General features: G+C 28.3%; 1 protein-coding gene across 5 annotated transcripts in view; it reads left to right on the top strand.

Annotated features, from left to right (window-relative positions):
* LOC127286909 (tight junction protein ZO-1) overlaps window positions 1–18,214 on the top strand; it is a 99,831-nt gene that overhangs the window by 45,291 nt on the left and 36,326 nt on the right. The window contains exon 2 of one of the 5 annotated variants that reach the window (XM_051313543.1): window positions 4,383–4,589. The exons of the other annotated variants lie outside the window; for them this stretch is intronic. Coding sequence (XP_051169500.1) covers window positions 4,383–4,589 — 207 coding nt within the window. The remainder of the gene's footprint in view (window positions 1–4,382; window positions 4,590–18,214) is intronic. 5 annotated transcript variants of the gene reach the window in all.

Raw genomic sequence — 18,214 nt, 5'->3', positions numbered from 1 at the left:
GTGTGTGATACACGAGCTACAAGTAGGAAAAAAAGAGAAGGATATAATTGCCCATTTACACGGCACATATACTATATAATTACTAATTTGAAAAGTACATGGTACATGATTATACAAGTGATACAAGGTTTTACATTCCGAGAAATTACCCGATTTCCTCAATGTATATATATGCGTAATCCCCCTTATTTACGAGAACCACGTTTTCTTCTATATGACAGATATCATAATCTCTCTCTCTCGCGCATGAGAAAAATTTCAGATGCGTTTTCATCAATTCGCAACTAACTAGAAATGTCACAATTATCATTACATATAAATTAATAGGAGAGACTTCTTATTTCCAGCCTACTATCATTTCAACTTTATACGTATATGTGTGCGATTTTGTAATAGAGAATAACCGCGATCAGAAAAGGGTGTGGAGTTTTGAATTATTATCTTGAATAACAGCTTTCATGAACAAGTTTCGGGTCTTTCTTGTTTTATAGAAATTGTTGAAAAATAAATCTGTCCTAATATAGAAAGTATATGACCTTGTAGTATAAAATGTTGCTCTGAAACCCCTTGATATTGCACAGGTGGTGCCAATACCGCAACATGTACAGAACACCTGCTCATATATGTATGTGTGTGGGTGTGTTTGCATTCATCGTTTATTATATATATATATATATGTATTCGTTCACCATTACATATACTTGTTTCGCGAGGACTAACGAGGTTCGCGTAATTGGAGGCACTCGGATTCGAAGTTGAGAGGGACAAGAAGAGGACCAGGAGGATCGGCAGAAATTGCTATCGGCTAGGTATGTGAGAGAAGAGGGAACTAAGGTGTGTCTTCGTATGCCTATACCTTGTCATATAGAAGAGAGTGTGCGAGTATTTTGCTGATGGTGTGCATCGATGCCAGCATATATGTAAGCCATACGAAGAGATCGTAGATCGTATAGACGTAGAGTGGAACACGTAGCGCAGGGACCATAGCAGGAGACTTCAACATTTCCCCAAGGGGGTGATACGACAGCCGGAAGGGGAATGGGGCACTCCAAGATGGCTGACTTATCTCTCTAACTGCATATTATATACCAGTTGCCTAGCCCAAGATTCCTTTAGAAGGTTACCTCAATCTACCACTTTCCTTTTATTGGCTTCAATGCAACATACATATTTGCTTCGAACTTGTCAATGAGCAACACTCGAACATGTTGAGTATCATCAAGGCCAGGGTGTATATAGTTGCGGTCTTTTTTCCTATTTGCTCCACTTGTGTAAAACAAGTTTGGCTCCTGATAAATTGTCGTCTTCTTTGAAAATATACGTACATGGTTTTCATCAGTTATATATTTCTTTCTAACTATATATGTATAGGTTTCTTTAATGGATATTATTGTTTTGAAGAAATATTTTTGGCATTATCTGTTTTCATTATTTTTGTTCAAGATTACAGGATGCGGTAATTTATTTTACAAAATTGGACTTTTTTTGTTAGTCATCAGTTTATTGTGTTATCTTAGATTGTATATTAGTTTAGGATATTATATACCGTGAAACATATAATTTTTGAGATGTATATACGCAGGATTATGGAATAATTTACGCTAGCAGACATTCATGACATCATGCCGACATATCTTATCTGAACTATCTTTATCCTTTGAAGAGCAAATATTTGTACACTATGAAAAGTATTTTTGTTGATGTCTTCTAATTAGGCGTGCAGTTTACTGGCAAACTTCATTTTTTTTTTTTGCAACAACGACTCTTGACTAATTGAAAAGGAATGCATTTCATTTTGAAATTTTTTTCTTCAACGATTAATCACTCTACTATAGAGATTTAAATGAGGCAGTAGAGTAAGTTAAATTTGTTGCCATCTGCCTCGTATTGCAGAGATAAAGATCTGCACAATCTGAGGCAAGCATTGGTGACGTCATTCACATCTTACTTTATGGAACTTCCCCTCCATTGCACGGCTATGCTATATGTTTCTAATAAAAGAGTAAAAAATAGTGTTGCAAAAAGTGTTTTGTTATACTGCAAATTAAAAAGAATTTTACAATTAAAATTTGTAAATGTCACGATAATAAATGAAAATTTAACATCTGCTGTTGTTGGTGTACCGAAATATAAATAGATCTTGATCTTTTTGGAAAGAAGAACAATATGATCATCTTTTTATATTTCTTGTCGGCAGTATTCTCATTCGTTCTTTCCAAGAACAGGTGCTAATTTCAGAGACTGTCTTAGAACTGTCAAGATTGTTTTTAAGATCCCATTTGTCGCTCTTCCAAATACTTGTTTTCTTATAGGGAGGAGAGTTTTTGTGGTAACCCCTTTATACCCTAAAAATTTTGTTTCAAGTGTGTGCGTATTAATATATATATATATATACATATAGAGCGTTCAACATCACTTTGGGACCTAAAAGAGAGGCTTTGAAAAACGACCTCTACCTGTAGTCTCGCCAACTAACGAACCAACCAGGCAAGCAAACCGGTGTGTCGGCACCACCACCATCGACAACGGCAGCAACTCGCCAAGCACACCGCCACAACCGACATTGCCAAGTCAGTTTTAAGTCAGTACTACCACTACTATCGTCATCGTCGTGTCGTCTCCTTTCCCTGGCCGCGCGTCCTTTAAAACCGATCCGCTGCTTTGATCTTCTCTGATCAAAGTGGATGGAGCTCTATCAGGGTGAGGAGAGTGACCGCGAATAACCAAAGAAATATATATCACAACCTATATAATCAACATTCAATTTGTGCCTCACGCTATTCAAAAGAAGAAGAAAAAAAAATTCTCAATTCTATGGACAACCTGGTCCCAGGGGAATGCTTATACTGAAAGAATACCGGTTTCTTAGTGCGGAAAGACCTTAATCGCGTGGGAGGATGAGATGTAACCTTGCCTTCTGACAGTACCGTCAACCCGGCATTTTGCAAATTTCGACATTGGATTTTATTTAACGGAAAATATTCCTATAAGTGAATTTTCTCAATCATCATCATTTAAAAATTATTTGCAATTCAATATTTCTTGCTCAATATTTTGTAACTCTAAAAAGAAAAATTAAATGCCCCGGCTTCTATAATGAAAGAATGTCTTTTGAGACAGCATGTGGTGTCTTTCTTGAAAGTGAAGGATTTGCTGGTCCCGGCTGAGCTGGCGATTTGAATGCCTCCACAGCAGCAGTGATTCGAAATACGCCGCATATATATATATATATATATATGTAGAAAGAGAGAGAATCGTATTAGTGATTTCGTGAAGAGTGTTTTCACCCTCGAGGGATTTCGACAGATCTGCTTTCGTCGGTGAGCTCGGACTTTGTAAAAGCGAGCGGACGACAAGCCGGTCAACCAAGGAGAACGAGAGTGGAGGCTGCGCGCCTTGCAAAACCGCGTCGGTAAGAAGCGAGAGGAGGAACACGGCAAAAGTAAAAAAAAAAAAAAAGAAGAGAAATAAAAGTTTGGCAGCGAAACCACAGCGAAAAGGAAAACAGGTGAAGCGAGGTTAACCACCGGGGGTACTATACGCACACTGTATATATCGTCGTTCGAATGTACTGAGGAAATCTCGTACGTTGACTTACGCTAACAAACCACGTGTCTCTTCTCTCGTGCATCAGAATATCAAATACTCTTTGTAATTCTTGTATTACACCAAGGCTTACTTACTTTTACAATAGCGAAATTTTCTTTACAAAATAATATTTTTTTGATTTTGACAATATATTTTTTTACTAGTGAAAGTAATATTGATGATTGTTGTGATACCAGAAATTCTATTGAGATTTATCATATCAATAATATGCAATCAGAAGGATTATTTATATAAAGAGAAATGCATTTATGACAAAAGTGAAGTGAATGCAATCAGAAGATGATTAATTATCGAGAAATATTTATGTGAACTACACAATGCAATTAGATGATGATTAATTGTAAATATATTTTTCATCAAGATTTCTCGAAATTATAAAAATTCCATAAGATTTTATGATAGACCTGTGAAATTATTACTGTCAATATTTATCAGTGATGTTTCAAATGATATTCTAAAATGTTGGATAAAAATCTATAAAAATTGTTCCATGAGGTTCTGTATTATGAAGTGAGTATTTAACAGGATAAATACTTAGCAAACATATTTTGAAATATTGAGTTGGAGAGATGCATATATAGCTGACGCAACAATAACGAGTAGGTGGTGACGTTGCAATCTTTTGCTATTTCAACGACTAAAGAAGTCGATGTTGATGATGCGCAACAAAATTGTGCTGAATTGTGTGTGAGGTTATTAGTGAAGAGTTCTTTTCTTTTTTTTTTTGTTATCTCGAGTGAAGATTAAGTTGTTTGTTTTTGTGGTACTTGAAGATGGATAGAAACGACAACGGTATCGTTGGTGGTGGTAGTGGTGGTATTAGTAACAGTACAACAAATGGAGGAGGAATAATCGGGGGTAGTGCAGGAGGAGGAGGTGGAGGAGGGGGAAATTGTATCGGAGGAAATTCGGGATCACCCCTCAATTCATCATCTACACTTGGATCTCTTTACAATACAAATAGTGGGGTTGACAGTCAGGTATGTTTTGTTGTATATATAATTTTAGAATTAGGGGATGCACACATATATGTACACTTGTCAGCCACGTGGTTCATCTTTTCTAAATTCCTTTTAAAGAAACCTGACCATTTAGAGATTGAAAATATTTCAACGGTCGTTTGAATTTTAAAAGATTATCATCACACACAACCTGCGTAAACCAGTTTGGCACTCAGGGTTGAGGATATATGTTTTTTTTTTTTTTTTTTTTAAACGAGTAGTCGGATAAAGTATCATTTCAAAGCCCGATGAAACTTTCTTATATTTTTTATTTATTCATAAATTATTATTACTAATATTATAATTTTCAATTCAATAATTGTATTCAATATTTTTTAATTTTGTATAAATTCAGTTGTGATAAATATTTCCGCTCTTAGTAAATAATAATTAAATATACACTGAAAGAAATTTCATAGGAAAAAATAACAAAATGCGTATTACATTTTAATATATTCTTTTAGAATTTAGGGAAAAGTGTACTTTTTATTAAAATTCAATATACTTTATATTAAAGTTCCAACTTAAAATCTTTTTTCAAATATTAATAATTATTGTAGAAAGAACGTAAAAAGATTACCAATATTTGAAAATATTATATTAAATTCTCATAGAGTTGTTGCATTATATGGAATGTAGCGTTCTAATATTTGTAAAACTTTATACGAAAAATTCAGAATGTCGGAAGAAAAGGGAAAAAAAGTGGAAACTCGGACGTTTCCGTTAATTCTCGGGAGGAAGAGGAGTGAGACTAGGAACAACACATTCACACTTACGATACAGGTTAATACACATACTAATGAACACGCACGTTCATTTCGCTTATACATAGACATTACACGATCGCAACGAAACCTACACTTACAATTCTATACGCATAACGATAAATTTCGCTGGGGGTCGGCATATATCGTTTTCTTATATACTAACTACTGAATATTTTTACCACTTGCGAGAGAGAAGTTTACTTATAATAACTTAATAATAAAAAATAGTTTACTAGTGCCAATGGTGTAATTTTATAGAGGTTACGCTGGGTTCATTTTTATTATTAATTGTTTATATAGATTTTTCTTTTTTTTCAGATTAAAAATTATGATTGTTATAAAAATTTTTATTGCAAATAAAAATTAAATAATTGTAAAGATGACATCAAAAAATAAAAATTAATAAAAATAATAATAAATTTAATAATTATAAATGTTTTCTGTGGCACTATAAACATTTGAAACACGTGTGTTGACAGTTGATAGGTACGTTCTGCTGGTTAACAACACTTTCGAAAATCGGATCAAGTCGTAGAAGTTCGAGTAGGACACGAAGCCGCAAACAGACAGAACTTCGGTTAAATTCGTAGTCTCTCGGGAAAATCCGTGACTTTTAATATAAAGTTTTACAAAATGTGAAATAAGTATACGGATATATGTTATTTTTCTTACTATTTTGTGAAATTATTTATTATAATATTTCGTATTCTGTGAATTCATAAAGAAAATACTAATTTTTAAAATAAATATACTAATTCTTATTTCTTAAAATAATAAAAACTCTTAAATTCATTATATATTTTCATAAAAACTGTAATAGTAATCAGTATAGGTGCACTTTTTCCCTAAATTGTAACATTTATATTAAACTCTAATATGAGTTTAATACTTAGTAGTATGAATTTTCTTTCAGTGTATGCAGAACTCGTTTGATTCATTTTATGCCAATAAAATTACAGTAATTTTGTATATTCTTCCGTAGTTTCAATAATATATTGATTTGAGTGCAGGAGAGAGAGAGAGAGAGAGAGAAAAGAATCAGTCAGATATGAGGCATGCAAACATTATCTTGTTTCCAACGGTATTAGCGAATGGTTCCTCCTACTTTAGACGTGCGTGGCAGAAATTCGCATTTGCTACTTTATATCGGATGTACATTGAAAATAACCATATATATATATTTCAAACGGTATAAATCAGAAAAGATAAAATGAGTTTGTGTGTGATTCCTCTTCATTAATATTTACACTTTTAGAAATAATGTTGATTTCTATAGACTGCACTTACGATTGTGCAAAATGTATATACTCTCATGTGAAAACGTTATTGGAGAGGCGCGGACTAGATAAGAGAAGCAATCGTATACCCCTGGCCTCGATAAGACCTCCTTCCTAACTGCATTCCTCTGTCGGGACATTACTGTGAAGAAAGTCGATGGCACTTTGCCTTAGGCAAGCTTTCAATGCAACTGATTTTCCTTGCGGTATTATAGAAGTTGTACCAAAGGTACTGCTTGCCTATAAGAGAAAGATTCAGTTGTTGCTTTTAAATGCATACATGTTCATGTGTAGTCTTACGTGTGTATATAGCAAAGTGCTTCGTGGACTGCATTATAGCCTGACACCAGGATGCATTCATGTATATGTATATAGGTTTGACTCACACCGACATTCTTTCTTTCTTTCATCTCTCCGTCCTGATATTACCGATTTGGTAATTCGTGCGTTGAATTGAAAGATATTTGGCAGTGATATGCCATATATACAAGACGAAAGACAGATGTCTAAAATCGTTTGCATGCTGTTCAGTTATGGTATATATATTTCACTATATATTGGTTAACACATTTGAACTTTCGAAAATTTTTAGTATTTACCTGAATGTATTCAATTATACACTGTGAAAAATATGCTATTAATTCAACAGCATTTCTGCTAAAGGCATAAAAATTATTGATTCCGAAACATATGCTATAGAATTTGTAAAATATTGTATAGATTCTATAGCATATATGATTTTGAATCAATAATTTTTATGTCTTTAGCAGAAATGCTGTTGCTTCAATAAGATATTTTTCTCAGTGTTTATAGATTATTTTCCATTAGTCATTTCCGAATGTTTATTAAAAACACAAAGATCTGTAGATTAACGGATATTATGTATAAAATCAAACAAAAAAAAACCTTTTCCCTTATTTCTTACCAACTTTATTTTCTATAGATTACATTCTCCTTATAGGATCATTTATTTTCGCAAGTGTTTTGTATATTTCTATGTCCAAAAAAAATTGTCAATTTCCTGCACATTTAACGGTTCTTGTGTGTCGTAAATACCATTAAATATATGTACTAAAGTTAAATACTAGTAATTAAGCAATCGTGACAGATTTAAGTAATTTCAATTAGCTTAAAGCAGCATGACTAATGTGGTGAAAATTTCCACCTCCTTGATTGCTGTTTCATTATTGGGCAATGATAATATATATATATCTGTATCTACTGTTAATTGATTACCGTGCGTTTATCTCAATTTTTCTCATAATGAAAAAAAAAGCGTTTATGCGTTTTTAAGTGACAATTATTGAGGTTTAAATGTTGGTATACATTTATAATAAAGCAGAACAAATCGCAAGATTCTTCACGCTTATGATATTTGCTTATAATTATTATTATTACAGTATGCTTACATATAAAAATAATAAATAAATAATGATTTCTCAATATTAGAGAATTTTTCAAATATTATTTTTCAGTTGATTTGATTTATTTTTTCTTAATATATTTCTTGATTTATTCCTTTCTCTATTCATATACCAAAGACTCGGCAATGATTTTCCAATTTTTTGTTACTGTATTATTGTTTTTTTAGATAAATCACCACCGATGCAATTTTATGATCAGAACTTTCAAGAAATGATATATACAGACAAAGAAACACTAAAAAAATATATGAATAAATAATAACAATCAAGAAGAAAAATTGACCAAATCACACCTGTTAAAATTGTCCATGCAAAAAAAAGTTTAACGCAGCAATTTTGATATCTTTCGAATTATTGCCTGTTTCCATTGAATGCTGAGTATATATATATATATATATATATATATATATATATATATATATACATATAGGATAGATTAGAAAACGTGAAGTGCATTATTCACTCCGTTTCGAAGTATTTTCTGCAAACACACATCTATACTTAGCGATTGTGGGATACTTTCAAAGTCAAGAAGACTTGCACAATCTTTCTCTTGTTCGTTATATTACCTTTGCGTCGTCGCATTGAAAGGAATTTCCTCAAAGATTCCTTTGCGCACATAGGAATTTGGTACTTGCCGTTCTCTTCATATGGGTGTGTTCTCTAAGTAAATACACTCTTTAATTAACTTTGCAAGACAGGAAACAAGCTATTGTGTCTATATCTTTCTCTCTCTCATTTTTTTTCTCTTCGCGAATAGACCATAAGCCGTTGACATCAATTGCCATTTTATTCGATTATACAATCAACTGCCTTCGATTTTTCTTCAGGCAAACTATCAAATAATTCCCATGTCAATTTTGTTTCATTTGAAGAAAAAATATATTTTTTTTATGCAAAAATAATATTTAATTATTCTCACTTTATAAATTAATTAAATAAAACGCCGATTCGTTCATTAAATGAATTAAGTATAGTTAAAATTCGAAAATGACTACACCGAGATAAATATTTTATTGGCATTTATTTAAGACAAATAAATTTTATTTAATGCAAGTAAAAATATATTTGTTTTAGAGCCTAATTACTTTTTATTTAAATTAAAAAAATTTTCTTCAGAACAAATAAAATGTTACTTAGCGCAAATAAAATTTTTATTTAACTCAAATAAAATTTATTTGGCACTGAGACAAATATATCCTTTCTTGAGCCAAAAGTTCATGAGTCAAAAGTTTTGAACGTTCATTATGAACGAAATTTGTTTTGATACATCTTTAAGTACGAATTTTATTACAAAATATTGTTTAAAATATCTAAAAAGAAGTTATTAATTTAATAATTGTTTAATTAACTGTTTTATTTCACATGGTCATCATAATTTTTAATAATTTATAGATTGAAACAAAAAATTTCGTTCATATGAACGTTCAGAACTTTCGGCTCATAAAAGTTCTGAACGTTCAAATGAACGAAAAATAAATTAAACAATTATTAAATTAATAACTTTTTTTTTAGATATTCGACTTAGTCTTTGACATAATTTCTTTTTAAAGTAATTTTTACTTAATATTAATTTATTAATTACTCTGTGTTACAAGAAATGAAAAAATAAAATTACTTTTAATCGGACCTATCAGAAGTTGTTGATCTTGAAAAACTGAAAAAAATTGTATTTATTAAATTGTCCAAACACCCTCAAAAATTTCATTTTAGAGCCAAAAAAAACCGATTTTTTTTTGTTTTTTATGTATAAAATATCCTGTAACTTATTCATTTTGGTCCGATTTCAATAACTTTGTTTCATTTTGAAGCTGAAGAACAGGGCTTTTTACTTTAAATAGGTGTGCAATTCCAGGTGAGATTTTGACTTTTTCGGAGTAGGTTAACCGATTGCAATGAAACTTTGGAATTTTGTTATATATAGTAAGACAATCTAAAATTTTTATCACTTATCTTACCTGTGTTTTCTTTAATGTTCCAAAGGAATCTAATTGTAAATGCAAGTTTAACTTATTTAATATTAATAATTTACAAGTATAAACAATTGCGATTTCTGCTAGTTGACGCGCAGACGACATTGCGCACGCAGCATTCTCCTGTAACCAGCTGACGTGATTCGTAGACTAAATTGGCTACGTGAGAATGCTGCGTGCGCAATGTCGTCTGCGCGTCAACTAGCAGAAATCGCAATTGTTTATACTTGTAAATTATTAATATTAAATAAGTTAAACTTGCATTTACAATTAGATTCCTTTGGAACATTAAAGAAAACACAGGTAAGATAAGTGATAAAAATTTTAGATTGTCTTACTATATATAACAAAATTCCAAAGTTTCATTGCAATCGGTTAACCTACTCCGAAAAAGTCAAAATCTCACCTGGAAACGCACAGGTGGTTTTTGTTATGATGAAAGATTAAGGCAGAAAAATTAAGAGTAATATTTAAATTATAAAAATAAATTCACTGCATTATTAAAAAAAGCAGAAAAGAAGAGAATACTATGTCTCAAGGATAATTCTAATACATAGTTAGGGTTGTAAAGTTTCATGAAACGTTTCAAAGAAAGAGGCGGGAATATTTAAATTATATATAATAAATCCTTATTAATAATAATATTAATTAATTTAACGACTGGAAGTAATAATGTTTTAAAACGGATTTTTTGGTCATATTTGATTTATTACTACATTAGAATTTTGCCTCCGTTTCGAACTGGAATCTGTTCATTTTCAGAACTATAAACATTTCATACAAAATATCGACATTAAATAATTTTTCAATCAAAACAGTTTAAATAAATATCTCTCGATAATTATAATGCATAAAAATAGCATACCAACGATTACTCGAAAATTAAAACAGATATTTATTATATTTATATTTTTTTTTATTGAAAAATTATTTAATGTGATATTTTGTTTAAATTTTTAGCCCTGAAGATGAACTGGTTTCAGTTCGAAACATAGGCAAAATTATGATATAATAATAAAATGTAAAACATTTTATTATTATAATTAACTTTTCACAAGTTTATTTTTTGACCTAACCTGAAATATTTATTACGTTATTGCGCATGTGCACATTAAGGCTTACTATTGGTTCTCCAATGTTTCATGAAACTAATGAAATTTTCGTCCATGAAAGATTGAAACTTTCAAATGAAAGTTTCAATCTTTCAATGAAACGTTTCACGACTCACAACCCTATACATAGTGTGACTTCGAAAATAAAAAATGGAATAACTCAGACAATTTTTCACCAATTCTGTTCGGAAACATTGCATTCGACGCAAAATTAAATCCTCTTTAAAGGTGTAGAAAAAAATAGTTTTAATAAAATTGATTCCAAAAATAAGTGTTAAATTTGAAAAATGAGTGAAAAAATTCCATTTTTCGAGCTTTTTCTTAATTTTTATTCCTTAATTTTTTTATCGTAACAAAAACCACCTATTTGGATTAAAAAGCCTTGTTCTTCAGTTTCAAAATTGAAAAAAATTATTGAAATCGGACCAAAATGAATAAGTTACAAGATATTTTATATATAAAATAAAAAAAAACGGTTTTTTGGCTCTAAAATGAAATTTTGAGGGTGTTTGGACATTTTAATAAACACAATTTTTTTCAGTTTTTCAAGATCAACAACTTCTGATAGGTCCGATTAAAAGTAATTTTTCATTGTCACACAGTGTTATTCTGATTTAGTTTACAATTAAAGTTTTGTATTTTATGCATGAATTGCTTTTTAGACATCAATATATTGATTTCAATTTGTGCGGTTTGAGTGCTATATATACCTATATGTATATATTGTGTAATTGAAAACCTAAAGTCGTATGTCACACGCATGGAATAATATTTATGGTGAGCGTTCAGTGAAACGTTTCGAAAGTGTAATTGCTTTTCTAGGGATATATGCATATAAAGTCTTTGAGGCATAGAGTTGTAACGACCTTGAGGACCTTGAGGAGAGCACACCGATCGTTAAAATCCTCTCCTACCTGTTCGTCTCTAATCGTCCTGTCGAGCAAAGAGCATTCACCGGATGACTCATCCCCCATACGTCCGAATTCTCTCGTCCTCCATTGCTCACAAAATTATATACGCCTACGTCTACCTTCGCAGACGAATTTAAAACCCCCCTACACCCCTCCCCTATTTATAAAAGAACACACTGCGAATTTCACATTCTGAGCTCGTATTAAGTTTCTTATATATCCATCTAAAAAAAAAGAACAAAGACACTTTCATTGTTCGAAAAACTTTATCCAAACCTTTTAAATCTTTCTAAATAATATTGTTCATCGAAATTGTATATTTTTCTGCGATGATTTTATTTATTTATTTATTATAAATTTCTCGCATTATAACGACAAAATTGTACATTAAATATGAAAATTGTTTGTTAAATTTCAAATTAATTTATTAATAAAATAAAATTAATTAATATTTAAAATTCAATAATATATAAATTAACGAAAGAAAAAGTGTAAAGTTTTGAAAAGTATTTAAAAATAAAGAAAATTATTGAACATGAGGGTTGTTGACAAGAATGACGAAATTATTTTAGTTTAGTTTTTTGGAACATAAAATGTTGTAAATATAAACTTTTTTTTTATTGTTGCTTAATTTTCTTTATTATCGTTGAATATTGGTGTAAAAATTTATTGAGGAAATGAGTTATATGTCAAAAGAAAAATTAATGGAAACCACAGTTTTGACATTTGGATTTTTTTTTTTAAAGAAAAAAGTCATAAAATACTTTTTGCTATAATAAGAAACATAAACTATTGACAAAATCGGTCGACAAAAAAGTTTACTACATGAATGATTGCAATAGACATATTTTCCTGTTAGCAAATTGTCATAATTTCAGTATGTGAAAAGTAAACGATGCTGAAGTACGCAACGTTTATGATAAACGATTTTTTAAAAAATAATTTTTTAAAATAAAAATTCTATATAATTTTTTGCCTAAAAAATATTTCTTATAGTTTTCATTCATCAACAAATTATAAAAAAATATTTTTTAGGCAAAAAATTATAGAATTTTTATTTAAAAAAATTATTTCTTAAAAAATCGTTTATCATAAACGTTGCGTACTTCAGCTTCGTAAAAGTAATATGAAATTGCATAAGAGAAAAATATTTCTTCACTTTATAAGAGAAAGGAAATACATTTTTAATTCCTTTGACAGATATATATATATATATATATATATATATATATATATGCTTATTATATTATAAAAGTATACCTTGTACACGTGTACATATAATAGGATGCAGTTCCATTGTACAATTTTTATATATTTTCTGTCATTTTTTTTTTTTTTTTTTTTTTTATTTCGGCTTCTTCATTTTTGTTAGTTTGTTTAAGATTTTTCTTTCTTTTTTCAGGTTTCTATTTTGAAACTTATTAGTATATTACTTTTTTAATTATTTGATATTATTTAATTTATTATTTTTAACTTCAATGATAATAAATCATGATAATAGTAAAGAAAACTCTCTAAACTTGATTTTACTAATTCATACACACAGAGAAAAGATATATATATTTGTCTCAGCACCAACTAGACTTTTTATTTGTTTTAAATGAAATTTTATTTGTCCCAAATATATGTTTTATTTATGTCGAATAAAATTTTTTATTTAAAACAAATAAAAAGTCTAGTTACTGCTGAGACAAATATACGTTTATTTAACTCAAATAAAATATATATTTGATTTAAATATAATTTTTCTCTGAGTGTACATTTAAAAAGTAATAATGATATTTACAATAAAATAAATAATTTATTAAAATAATTTTTTACATTTAAAAGTTTGATTATTTATTTTTAATTTTTTTTTACAAATAAATGTAATAGTTCAATAAATTTGTTGCAATATAAAACTTTTATAATAACTTCATAAAAATAAAGACTTTTTTATATTAGTTTCTTGAGTAGACAGATTTTTATTATATTTTCTTTATTGTTATTAACGAATAAGAATTTGCTGATTAAGCAATTCGTCATCAGTAAAAACTTTCTACAAATATTTTATTAGTTGATGTAATCCTTCTAAGCAATGCTAAATAAATAAATATAGACGTACATTTTTGTATTTTCGAAATATTTTTAATATCAATTAAAAAACTATTAAGAGAAAGCTGATTACTAATTAAGTAATGAATCCAACTTATTTCCATTTTAAAAAGTGTTTTTTTTTCTTATATATACTCTCTAAATCTGAATAAGTGAAATTTCACTTAAAATGTGTCAAAAGTCTTCCATGTAGAAAAATAAGTGTATATGCACTTAAAAATAAGTGAAAATTCACTTATTTTTGAGTGAAAACCACTTATTTAAAAGTGCATATATACACTTATTTTTCTACGTGGAAGACTTTTGACACATTTTAAGTGAAATTTCACTTATTCAGATTTAGAGAGTAGGGTCATTAAAAAAATATATTGTTTTATTAATTTTTTTGTTGATAATGTTAATAATATTATAAATTTTCATGAAAAATACATATAGTTATTTTATTATTAATTCTCATTTGCATTCGGTATATTCTACTCTTATATGGCAAAATAACCCGAGGATTTTTTTATCACTATAATCATCATTTTACAATTGATTCTATATTTTGCGGTTGATTTCTTTATTACTCCATTAAATTCAAAAAGGAAATTTAGCTATTACAATCATTATAAAGCAAAAGATGATTGAATTATATTGCCACTATAGTATATAAAATTCTATATAGAAATGATATTTTTTAAAATAAAAGAAATGGGAAAAAAATTAGACAGTTTTCGTTTAAAATGATAATGCGCAATTCTATATACTGAGATTTCTTTAATGGTTAATAATATCATAAAAGGGTAGTGTTTTTCATTTTATTTTATTTCACATTTTAAAAGTCTTATACATTTACCATAGCTTCGTGTTATGATTATTATTATTATTTACCATCATTAATATTGATATATATATCTTATATAGTTGGTAAAAAAGTTTTAATTTTTTTTGATTTTTAAAAGCTTCATCGCTGGTACTTTATTTTGTGATATCTAAAAAATTTTAAGTGCTCTCTTTGTGATAATAATTGTAATATTACACATTGCGATGATAAAATATAAGTGTTTAGTTTGGAGTGTATTTCTTTTACAAATACATTGACGCATCAAATGATTTTGCAGAGGAAGAAACCGGTTGCGATGAACAAGCAATTAAAGTTTAACGCATGCCCTTAATAACCAGTAGCGCTCAGGGACATTTTATATTCATATACGAGCGAATACTTTCACATGAACCTGCGCGAACCATATAAATAAATTCCACACAAATCCCGTTTCTAATATATGTATATCAGCAGAAATTTATTACCGCAGCTCATAATCGTCAACAAAACAAAAAAATGATTCAATTTTTTTTTTCTTTATAATAATAAGTTTCAAATTTTTCGTCATATTACTATATATAATTATTATAATAAGAAACATTAATCTATCAATTTTGGTAATATTTATAATTTATATATACACAGTAAAAACAAAGTCTTAAACCGTTTACACCTTAAATTAAGCCCATATATTTTGCATAAGTCTGTCCTTTTTTAATTGGTCTGACTCCGTTTACACCTTAAATTCAGCCTCAAAAATAGGCTGAAATCAAGATTTCTTTTTTAGTGTGTATATAATACCATATATTATTATAAGCATGCACTATATTTGTCTTCGAGCCTACTAACTCATTTATTTGTTGCAAATATATTTTATTTCATTATGAAATAAAAAATTTATTTCAGCCAAAGAAAAATTTATTTTTGACAAATAAAATTTTCATTTACGCCAAATAAATAAGTTAGTAGGCTCTGAGACAAATATAGGTTTATTTAAATCAAATATATTTTATTTGGTTCAAATAAATCATTTCTCTGGGTGTGATAATATATTTTTATATAATACCTATTATAGTATAATGTAGATTTTATATACAGGTATACACCCAGAGAAATGATTTATTTGAACCAAATAAAATATATTTGAATTAAATAAACGTATATTTGTCTCAGACCCTACTAACTTAATTATTTGGCGTAAATAAAAATTTTATTTGTCAGAAATAAATTTTTCTTTGGCTCAAATAAATTTTTTATTTCAATGAAATTAAATATATTTGCAACAAATAAATAATAATCAATTACTTGACTATTATCAAAGAAATATTTATTTGAATTAATTAATTAATAGAATGTTATAAGAAAAAAAATTGGTTCTAATAAATATTTGGTATTATAGTTAAGTACCCAATTATTTGAATCAAATAAATTTTTTTCATTATCTAAAAAAAAACTGGGAAATTATTTTATACTTTGAATGTGGTGCGATCGCAGTTTGTATAGTATAGACACAAACCGTTTACTCTGTTGCTAAATCAATGTTAGACGGTGAAAGTTCCAACACTTTCCGCTAGATGAAATCTAGCTCTTTTACAGTTATCTGCTTTACCGATTGACAGCAATAATTTTTCAGTTAATAAAACAGTTAGTACTTGTTATTTAAAAAAAAAACATGCAAATTATTTTACAAGAATTATTTTTATATTTTATTAACTTTTAATTTTATTTATTTATTAATCAGTATTTTGTAGAGCCATAATTTTATTTTAATACTATTTATAAATTTATAGCTTTTAGGTTTATTTTAAGTAATAATCAAAAATCCTTTAGCCATTTTTGTATCTATACATTTTTTAAAAATTACTACAGTAATGAAAAATAAAAAAGTACATTACATTAAAAATTTAATAAATTGTTAATTTATTTTTAAGTACAGAAAATATAGCTAGTACGATTTTTACAATCATATAAAGGAAGTTGTTGCGAGCATCATGCAATTCTTTATATTGGTTAAACATATTTTTACTTTTTTCACCAGGATCTGTTGTTTTAAAAATTTTTAAAGAGATCTAAAAAAGCCAAAAATTAGGTTTTTATTTTGTCCATTTCGGTCCGTTTGTACTTCATTACTTGTGTAGAGGCCAAATGCAGCCATTATTGTGGCCTCATACATCATAAACGAGACAGTGCTGACATCCTTACACCGAAAAAAATAAAATCTCCAAATGAGAAGAAAATTCCGCTCATAAATTACTTTTACATTTTATTTTCAATATACGAATATTCATCTACAAAAAGGAGGATTTTTCTTCTTTATTTGAGAATATTTTTATTAAATGATAACTTTTAATATTTTCTCTTTGATTGAATTTATTCATTTGCATTTAAGATTTTTTTTCTATAATTGAAATTATTCCTCTCAAAATGAAACAAATTTATGCTGTAAAAAAGATTTTTATAGCTTCATTTTGTTTTGTTGCGCGCATCTTCAAACTGTTTGAAAAGTGACAGTTCAAAATAAAATGGACAACGAGCTGAAAAATCTGTTATCTGAAATTGGACTTTCTACATTAATTATTTAATTAACAAATTTTTCACTGAAAATTAAGGTTTTAATGTATAAAAAATTATTTCTATTCATATTAAAAACTGTGATAAATTTATTATAATTTATCAAGAATGCGATCTGTTTAACCTCTATTTTTTCTAGGGTTAGAATTTAATAATATTCAAATCAGAATTGATTATTTCATCAATTTGACCTCTACACTATTTTAAAAATATATTTACTTTGATTTAAATAATCCATTAACTTTTTTTCACTTGAATACTGAGCACTTTATTTTAAAATGAACAAAAACTAAAAACATTTTTAACAACCTGAAAATCTTTGGTACTTTATTGTATAAAAACTCAGCTCGTGTTTTTGCCGTCTATATTTTTTCTCCAAAAATGGTTCCTTTCATTATAAATTACTTAATCCGAGTAATAACGAGTAAATTAAATCATAAATTTCTTTTAACCCTGTAAAGAAGGTTGACATTTGACGTAAGTTTGAAACAAGATGAATAAATCTTTATTTGAAATTATTCCTCTCAAAATATAAAAGAGGAAAATCCTCTCAATTAGATATGAAAACTTTAGTGCCCATATAAAAAAGGAAAAGTTGCTGCAAAAGAAGAGGAATCCTCTAAATTTGAGAACTTTTTTTTTTCGGTGTATTAATTATTTCTTTAATAAT

The sequence above is a fragment of the Leptopilina boulardi genome, unplaced genomic scaffold, assembly GCF_019393585.1.
Source record: "Leptopilina boulardi isolate dan_hultmark-lab unplaced genomic scaffold, ZJU_Lbou_2.1 LbouV2_366, whole genome shotgun sequence".
In the NCBI taxonomy this organism is placed as follows: domain Eukaryota; kingdom Metazoa; phylum Arthropoda; class Insecta; order Hymenoptera; family Figitidae; genus Leptopilina; species Leptopilina boulardi.
The sequence above is the reverse complement of the archived record's forward strand: the minus strand, read 5'-3'. Positions and strand labels throughout refer to the sequence as shown.